The following is a 10185-nucleotide window of genomic DNA, read 5'->3' as shown; positions in this document are numbered from 1 at the left end:
CCCCCCCATCCCCAGCCACTACCCATCCCCAAGCTTTCCTCCCCTTCATCCCTTGCTTCCCCTCCCTGTCCCTCCCATCCCCAGCCACTACCCATCCCCAGGCTCCCCCATCTCCCCAGACTTCCCTCCCCTCATCTCCCCAACCTCCCTTTCCCTCCCCCAGCCTCTCCTACCCCTTAATCCCCAACCTCCTTCCCCTCCCCCTCATCCCCAGCCACTACCCATGCCCAAGCTTTCCCCCCCTTCGTCCCCAGCTTCTCCCCTTCCCCCTCCTCCATCCCCAGCCACTACCCATCCCCAGGCTCCCCCAGCCTACCCATCCCCTCCCCCCTAATCCCCAGTCGCTACGCTTCCCCATCTCCCGTCCCGCCCTCCTCATCCTCAGCCACTATCCATCCCCAGACTCCCCCAGAGCCTGGAGAATCCTACTTGCAAACATAATTGTGCACTGCTCGATGGAGGGAGTAGTTACCTGTCTAGCTGTTCATCTTTGTTTACCTTTTTAGCCGTTTTCCCCCCTATTGTTCAGTAAAAGTGGTCAGTTTCCGAAAATCAAAGTGTCTCCACAAGGACATTTGCTAATGGAAGAACTTCGGGGTAGGGGAGAATGTACATGTTGCGGCCTAAAGATATCACACTGACTTTATAAACGTCTCTTTTTCTTTTTCCAAACCAAAAATAGACACCACTACATCATAATTTAAAATCATAAATAAAAGTAGGGAAAGTAAACTGTTATCATTAATTCATGGAAACAACCTGAAATACGTTCCAGTCCATGTATTTAATGGCATTCAAAGTGACTGACATTAAAAGTCACTCTGTTATGAGATCATAATTTTTGAGAGGTAAAATGGTGCACTCTGAAAGGTGGTACACTTGATTACTCCTGAGGGAATTCTGCACCAAAAAAAAAAAAAAAATTCTGTGCCAAAAATGATGAACACAATATTTTAAAATTCTGCAAAATTCTGCAAATTTTATTTTTCAATAAATAAATGTGGTTCCAGTATGGCAGTGGGGAGCACAGGCCACTGCCTGCATTGAGGTGGGAGATCACCCTGAATCTCCTACCTCCCCCAGTACAGGGACTCGACAGTGAGGCTGCACCTGACCTGACACAGTGCAAGGGCTGGGCCTGCCCCAGAAACACCCCAGTGCCCTGCCCCTCTGTGCCAGGTGCACCTGGTGTGGCTGGGCAGGCTCAGCCCAGCAGGATTCAAGTGTGGAGGGGCTCAGTGTGGGGGGATCCAGGTGTGGGCAATCTGGGTGCAGGTGGCTCAGTGGGAGATCTGGATGCACAAGGTCTCGTTGGGGGGTTCCAGGTACAGGGGCAATGGGACTCTGCAGGGGATCAAGGTGATGGTGGTTGTGCTCAGCGGGGGGAGTCTGGGTGTGGGGAGATGGGGCTTGGCGGGGGGGTCTGGGTGTGGGGGCTTATTGGGGGGGTCCGGGTGCTGGGGGTGTGTGGCTTGATAGGGTGGGGGTCCAGGTGCACCCGGTTGGGCTCAGTGGGCTGGGGGTCTGGGTGTGGGGAGCTTGTCGGAGGGGCCCAGGTGTAGGGGGGTAGGGCTTGTCAGGGTGAGCGTTCGATGGGCCTGCTTAACGGGGGAGTCCTAACTGCTGCCGAGGGGATGCTGCATGCCGGGCTCCTGCTTCTCCCCACGATTCCTCTATCCCCTTTTCTTCTCCATCCCCCTCCCCTCACTCCCACATTCCCTTCCCCCTGCCCTATTCACCCCCTTTCTTCCCCCCACCCCCTTGTCCCCCCCTTCCCTCATTTCCCCCATCCCCATTACCCAGCCCCACCACAGGCACTCACTGTTCCACAAAAAATAGGAAGGCTCCCAGTACACAGAAGGGGAGCACAACTGGCACTACGACCCAAGAGGCTGCATTCAGCTGCAGAGTCAGCGGAGCCCTAGACGCAGCCTCCTTCAGCTGGGCAGCTCTGCATTTGCAGAAATGGGGGCAGGGGCAGTGGCACGTAATCCCATGTGCCCCCCCATGCTTCACCTCTGTTTGAGGGGCAACCCCCCCCCCCCCAAACTGCGCACCTGGTCACCCTCTCCCCCTCCCATGGCTTCCCTTTGCTTCCCTGCCATTTTCTGCAGGGAACCACAGGAATTCTGCAGAGCGGGGGGCATTTTCTGCAGCCGCGCAGTCCGGCAGAATCCCCCCCAGGAGTAACTTGATATAGACCAATTAGGAACAGGAACACTGGGAGATTCTAGACTTCATGGCTTTCCCTTACTCTATGATTTTCCACTTTCTCTTAATCTATTTTAATTGTATATTGCCACTGCTGTTATGCTGCCAGTCCCCTGCTGGGCTAAACTAGTGCTTTGGAAATCAACATCTCTGTGTGAAGTTGGCAGATGCATGCTGAGAGAAGATATTGCTGTGTGAAGTAGTGTGGCTTCATCTTCTGAACCTGTCGTATTTTCAGTCTTAAAATAATGTTAGAAAAGTTTACTGCTGCCTTAAATCCAGGCTTATCATTGTCTTTTGATTTATCTGCAGCCCAACACCTGCTTTGATTTCTTTCAGCTTCCTCACAGCTCTCCCTGATGTCTTCTCCTCTATGAATGAAAGCATCTCACTACTGGAACCCCACTCTTAACCACCTTCAGGATAAATTGCCACCTGTTGTCACCAGTTGACATCATCACTCACTAGCTCCAATGGATCTTTGTCTGGTGTCCCCATTTTCAGAATAAAACCCTCATTTCCTAACTACCATCCAGTTTCCTATCTCTCTGACATTATTAAAGTTTGGAGGAAAATGTTTCTGATCACTGCTTTTACTGGTTTCAGTTGACTTTCAACTTTTTCACAATACTGAGACTGCTTTTTTCTGGGATATTAGTGAACTAATTGCCGCTGGACATAGGTCTCTCTCTTTTTGATCTCAGGGTGATTTTTGACATTATCAATCTTTCCAAGCAAGATCAGGAAGCCAGTAGGCGTAATTCTTCATTGCCTTGCACTTTGTATAGTCATGTACACTTGTGCAGTGAGCGTAAAATGCTACCAAGTTAAGAGTAACTATAAAATGTACAAGGCAGTGGAGAATCATGCTCTATATCTCCAGAATTCAACCTCTCTTGGTACCAATCTTTCCTTTTTGCTTTTTATTTCTAGAAGAGGCTTTATATCTTTCCCCTTTCTTAATTTGACCATTCCTCTGCCGATATCTTTATCTGTGCCATAATCTTCTGATCTTGGCTATTCCAACATTGCCTTTCCTTGTTTTTCCCAAATGCATACCCTTTAATCTTCAGGGTATCCTGTATGCCAGTGGTTCTAAACCTGTGGTTTGCAGACCCCTACTGGTCTGCAGACTATGTCTAAGGCAGGGGTTCTCAAACTTCATTGCATCGTGATCCCCTTCTGACAACAAAAATTACTACATGACCCCAGGAGGGGGGACCAAAGCCTGAGCCTGCCCGAGTCCCACCACCCTTGGGGGGGGGGGCAAAGCCGAAGCCCCCAGGCTTCAGCCCAAGGCAGGGGGCCTATAACCTGAGCCCCGACGCCCATGGCCAAAGTCCTTGGGCTTCAGCTTCGGCCCCGGGCGGTGGACTCAGGCTTCAGCTTCAGTCCCAGGCCCCAGCAAGTCTAAGCCAGCCCTGGTGACCCCATTAAAATGGGGTCGTGACCCACTTTGGGGTCCCGACCCACAGCTTGAGAACTGCTGGTCTAAGGGGACCGTGAAAGGTTGTCATTACCATAGAACAATGGTTTTCAACATGTGGTCTGCAGACAGTATGTCTAAGATTTCCAAAGGGGTCCCATCTCCAGTTGAAATTTTTAGGGTTTCACAAATGAAAAAAGGTTGAGAACCACTGCTGTATGTTACAGCCAGCATTCCACTCTTACTATAGGAATTGGATCCATATTGCCCTCCTCTTCTGTCATCTTCATTGGTTTTCTAGCCATGTCCAAACCCAATTCAAAATTACCCTACAAGTATTCAAATCTCAATTAGTTTGGTCTATCCTATCTTATGTCTACCTGCTGCCCCACTCAGTCTTCTCTAGTTTTGACCTCTTCTATGTTAGACTCAACATTATTAATTATTATTTATTTATTTGTATTACAGTAGTTTCTAGGAGTCCCAGTCATGAACCAAAAGCCCATTGTGCTAGGTGCTGTACAAACACAGAATAAAAAGATGGTCCCTGCCCCCAAAGAGTTTATAATCTGTTTAAGACAAGAGACCACAGATGGATACAGACAGTTGGGGGAGTACAAGGAAACAATGAGACACTATTGGTCAGCATGATAGGCAGTGGTCTCAGCATACCAGTAGACTAATCTTTATCAAGTTCTTTTTAGGAATTATGGGAAAAGAGGGATTTGAAGGAGGATGATGAGTTAGTTTTGCAGATGTTTATGGGGAGCTCCTCCCAAGTGTAAGAGGTAGCATGGTAGAAAGCACAAAGGTGCTTATTTGAAAATGTAACAAGTGAGTGATGGAGGCTGACATCTCAATAGTGAATGAGAGATGATTGGTAGGGTGGGCAGAGGCCATGGTGGGTCTTGAAAGTGAAATCAAGTAGCTTATGTTTGATGCAATAGAGCAGTGGTCTCCAAACTTTTTTGATCGTGCACCCCTATCACTAAATAATTTTTGAGCACACACACCCTGCCGCGCCGGCTCTACCATTTTTGCCAAAGCAAAAAAAAAAAAAAGGGCTCCTCCTGCCGCGCACCCCCAAGGATCCACTCCACTTTGGAGACCACTGCAATAGAGATGGGTGAGCCAGTGGAGGCATGTGTAACCCTCAGTTTCTCACCTTGCAGTGTGAAAGTCTGACATATAAATGTTCCTTTAACCTGCTGCTCCTCTCTCCCTCCACTGCACCCCACTCACAGTTGCTGTCCTTGATCAGCGAAGACCGAGAGTTCAGAGCAAGCATACAACATGGCCTATATGAAGACATATGGGATTTGTACCAGTTTAGGGCAGGATCAAATTTTGTCCCCAGGGAAGACCGCCAACTTCATTATTTCTCTTGTGTCAAAAATAATGTCAATTTGATTCACACAGTGAATGCTATCATGGCAGAATGTGCTGAGACATCATGTCTCTTGCTAATTTTGTAGTGGTAGGTATTATAATTGGTGTTTGTGTTGAATGTCTGTTCATTAAGGACAATGAAAAGATTTAATTAACTTCCTTAGTAGATTACAAGTAGATTACCAGAAAATTCCCTCCATAAAGTCAGTTTCCATTACATGGTGATGTGTCTTGCAGTCACTGAAGAACTTCTTAGACAACGTGCAGAGCATAACAACCGTGAACTTTTTTCACTGGAAGAAATCTCCTTGCACCAGCAGGAAATAGAAAAACTAGAATACATTGACAAATTGTGTCGAGATTTAAAAATCCTCTATCTTCAAAATAACCTAATTCCAAAAATTGGTAAGTGTTTTATTCATTGTTGTTTTTTAAACTGAGTTACATGCATGTACCTGAGGTCAAGAAAATGGCCATAAGGTTTTGAGTTTAAGGGAGCAGAAAGAAATGAGCAACAAGGGAATCAGTAAATGTCCCAATCCTGAAAGATTCTGAGCACCCTCAACTCCTATTGACTTAAGTGGGAGTTAAGGTGCTCAGCATCTCAGAAGATTGGGCCCTAATAGCTGAAAGAGAGAATATACAGTTAAGAATTATCAACAGTATATAGGTCTGAAATGATTTTATTTTAAAAAAATGTTGATAGATAAAAAGGCATGGATCAGTTAACTTATTTTGCTACAGATTTATTTTTTACGTCTTTCTTGCAATGAATAAAGCAAACACAGTATGAATTATGGTATCAGGGAACTAGCACACTCTATACTGATGCCAAGAAATCCTCCAGCTCAAGTACAATCCTAAAAATAATTGGTTTGACCCCACTTGTTTCTTCCCTAACTCTTATGAGTTAGAGTATGCTGATACGTAAAGGTGTACAAAAAGTTCACTTTTAGCATGTGTGAGTGAAAAATGTTATTTCATGAGTTTTAGAATTCCTTTATATGTTGATAGCAAAACTCACATTCATGAAGAAAAACAACTCTGCAAGTGAGTGGCAAAATATTGTCCATAAGCATCCCACAGACGGATATGAAACTACACTAGGCCTGGGCTTTGTAGACCTGGACCTACAGAGAATCTGTTGTAACTGAAATAGCTTCAAATGTTTACCGGGCCCTTTACAGCCAAATATAAGACAAAGTTCTTGGCTAGAAAAGCTTAGAATCCAAATAGAAGGTATATCGGTGAAGGATGAGGGATAGGAAGCAACAAAAGAAAGTCATTAATTAGAGGTGATTAGCATGTGTCTTGTAAGTTTGTTTTTTTAAATGAGGAAACAGCTCAAGATTACTTCAAGACAGACAGCTTTGTGCCCTCCTGATCCTGGGCTGCTCTGAGGGCTAGAGAGGCTCCCAGAGTAATTTGGACAGACCTGGGGGCCTAAATTACAGTAGCTTTCCCAGGCTGCCCTGTAGGCTGCAGCACTGCATGAGATCTCTGCTGTGCTGTGTATTGTGGCCCTGCACCTGACACTCCCTTCCCACCCTCATTCACCCACCCCTTAGCCCATCCCCATGGGGTCTTCAGAGGGCCCTTCATGTGATTGGGTCTTTAGAGAGCATCCTTACAGCTATCTTCTGCAGCACTTATGCTAGGATAATGATCCCCCAGTCAGAATCAGGGCTTTTAGGGCTCTGTTATATTGCTTTAGTGCATCAAAGGGTGAGAGCAGGGATGGTGAGGATCTCATTCTGGTTGTTGCTGTGTCCAACTCCTACAAGGATTTATCTTGTCCTTCTGATGGGCCTCACATTTCTGGTAGGTTAGTGTGGAGTATCACAGTGCTCTTTCAATTAATTATCTTTCAGAGCATCACTTGCACAACAGCTCCTTGCAGCTGATCTCATTTTTAATAAGATGCACATTTATTCTTTAATTAGCTTAATGTAGACCACTAGTAGATGGGAGTGCATGTGATTTCCAGGTAGAGTTTGCACTACACTGCAGCTGACTCCCAAGAAAATCACATTGTTGGCGATGGCGGCTATCCCTCGATACGAGGATGATGTCTGCCAGGAGGAAAAAAGTCATTGATGAGACTTAAGATGTCTGAGGAGTCCAATCCATGCTTTACAGATTTTTCCACATATATGACAGGTGGTTGCTTGGAGAGAGCACAACTGCTGGCCAGGTTGCTGTACACCTTCCTTCCTCCACTGCCATTTCTCAGCTTCTTGAGCAGGTGATTCTCTTCAAAACGGGCTCAGGCTTGATGTATGATGCAACAGCATTGCAGTCTATTGCCAACCAGCTCTTCTCAATTCATGGGGTCAATGCCTCCCTTAAGATATACTTTCAGGGTGTCCTTGTAGTGTTTCCTCTATCCCCTGCGAGTCCTCTTACCATTACTAAGTTGAGAAAAGAGGAATTGCTTTGGAAGATGAGTATCAGTCATCCGCACACACTGGCCAGCCCAGTGAAGTTGATGTTTCATAATCTTCATCTCAACGCTGGTGATGTTAGCTGCAAAGAAAACACTGGCATTGGTTCGACGATCTTCCCATCTGATAAGGAGAATCTTCCTAAGGCAGTGCTGGTGGTACCACTCCAGACGCTTAAGATGACTTCAGTATGTCATCCATGTCACACACCCATAAAGAAGAGCGGGGATGACTACTGCATTGTAGACCAGGAACTTAGTTTCCATCCATAGATCCACAACAAAGCAACTTTCTGAAGGATGCGCTGGCACAATGGATCCTATGTTCAATCTCCACATTAAGATTGGCTGTCTGGGAAAGGTGGCTAAGGGAAATGTTCAACATTTTCCAGGAGTTCACTACTGATGACAATTTGAAGGAGAAGGGGGGCAACTTGTGCTGGAGCAGGCTGGTGGAGCACTTTAGTCTTCCATTGTTGAGGGAAAGTCCCAGGCTATGATAGGCGCCTGAGAAAAGATCTGGGTGGATTGCTAGTCAGCCTCAGTGTGCGTGAGAATAGCACAGTTGTCGGCATACTGAAGGTTGGTAATAACAGTCCTGGTGACCTTAGTTTTAGAATGAAGATGCTGAAGAGCTGCCCGTCCATACGATACTCAATCCCAATTCCAGAAGAAAGGTGGTCACGAATAAGAATCAAGATCACAGCAAGATAGATGGAAAAAAAGTGTTGGGGCAATAACACAGCCCTGCTTAACACCAGTACGTCTGGTGAATGGGTCTGTCTCCAACCCATAACAGAGGACGGTGGTGGTCACGCCATCATGAAGTAGCCTGAGAATGTGAACAAACTTCAATGGATAACTGAACCTAGACAGCACCAACCATCACACTTCACAATTGATGGAATCAAAGGCCTTAGGTCAATAAATGTCATAAACAGCTGGTGTTGTTGCTAACGTTCTGGACTCATCTCAGGCTTGGTCTACACTACAGAGTTAGTTGCCTTACGTTGACCTAACTCTGTAAGTGTCTACACTACAGTGTTACTCCTGCCTGTGTAAGTTGCCCACTACATCGACCTAATAACTTCACCTCCATGAGAGGCATAGCACTTAGGTCGATGTAGTAAGGGTGACACAGTGTCTGTGCAGACACTGCATTACTTATGTTGCCTGTTGGCTGTCAGCTCTGCTGGTGGGGATGGAGAGCCAGGGCTGTCAGCCCCGGAGCAGCGAAGGGCTCTCCAGCTGTTAGTACCCCAAAATGCCCCACACAGTTAAGTCAGTGAAAGCACTCCTGGTAAGAGGGGACCACCAACAGAGGGGACGTAGTGTGAACGTGAACCACAGTAGTAATTACTGCAGTGGCTGTACATCGACCTAACTTAGGTCGATTTAATATTGTAGTGTAGACAAGGCCTAAGTTAGGCTTTAGAACAAGACATGAGGATGGCTGTGGCAGAGTTCATGGATAATTGTTTGGCTATGGACATAACCTTATTGCTTATACTGTTAGATCCAACTGCCTTAAACAGAGTAAGGTGATAATGAGCAGCATGAAAGACATATTAGAATTGGTGGTGCAACTGGCCAATCATTCAGTGCTTCAGGGAACAGTCTTGTTTCTCTGGTCTTCAACACACATATATGGAAGAGTTCATGAGATGCCATGTGCTCCAACACTATTAATATGTTGATGACACCCAACTTCACATTTTCTCAACAGATGCAGTTAGTGCCATCACACAAATGTTTCGGTGCCAAGACATAAGCAGCAGGCTGAAGCTGGATAGGACAAGGGAATTACTTCAAGAAGTAGTTGAAAAATTGTCCTCATCCACTATGAATGGTATCTGAAATCACAACAAAGTAGTGTCTTCAGAGGGTCCTATTAGACCTATTACTGCCTCAGCAGGGAAAATATGTATGACAGCTAAATGGTTCAGCTTACATACATTTTTAGACATTACAGGGTGGATTTTATGACTTAATTGGATGCAACTTTCAGCTAGAGGTGCTCAAGATGTTGTAGACCTATGATACGTATGACATATATATTAAAAAGCCATGTCTTTTGTCTTTTTCTTTCCCTCTTTCTGGGATTGGTGTGGTAAAGTTTATTTACTGCTCTATTTCTTTTCCTCTTTCCCTCTCTTGTATCTGGCATTATCACTGTTATTTCCCACAAGTAAGGATTGCCAGACATTCTCATAGGACAAAGATGTATTTGGCTGACCTCCTAATTGCAGTTATTTGTGGAGAAAAGAACCATGTTCTGGGACCCAGGTTGTTAATTTATCTTGATTAGTTATCTTGGAAGGTCATTTGGGGAATGCCCAGCAAGGGGGAAAAGAACTTATGGGATACTCTATTGCTTGACTGGCAGGCTGTACTATCTTTGGATTTGCTCAGCAGGAGGAGCAACACATGAGTGGCAAAATTGCTGAATCTACTGAGCTAAATTCATCCCTGTTGTAACAGTTTTTTTCAGCAGAATTACACCTGGGATAAATTTGGCTTAGTATCTTGGGGGGGGAAATAAATTAGAAAAAGTTTTCTTACTTGCTTTCTTCATTCATCCATTTCTGCCATGTTGTCACAATCTATCAGGGATGATTCTTGGACACAATGTCCATGAAGTTTGTTTTTTGCCTCAAAGGAAACAACATAACACCTTCTCCTGTGCCCTTTGCACTATATAGGTTTAATAATCTTT

The 10185-nt window shown here is 45.5% G+C and overlaps 1 protein-coding gene across 1 annotated transcript in view; it reads left to right on the top strand.

Moving 5' to 3' along the window:
- The first annotated feature begins 5244 nt into the window (after positions 1-5244).
- LRRC6 (leucine rich repeat containing 6) overlaps positions 5245-10185 on the top strand; it is a 44840-nt gene continuing 39899 nt past the window's right edge. Inside the window, exon 1 of the mRNA XM_024212778.1 lies at positions 5245-5431. Coding sequence (XP_024068546.1) covers positions 5245-5431 — 187 coding nt within the window. The remainder of the gene's footprint in view (positions 5432-10185) is intronic.

This window comes from Terrapene carolina, unplaced genomic scaffold, assembly GCF_002925995.2.
Source record: "Terrapene carolina triunguis isolate 2854851 unplaced genomic scaffold, T_m_triunguis-2.0 Scaffold58, whole genome shotgun sequence".
Lineage (NCBI taxonomy): Eukaryota > Metazoa > Chordata > Testudines > Emydidae > Terrapene > Terrapene triunguis.
This window is presented reverse-complemented; position numbering and strand designations above follow the sequence as displayed.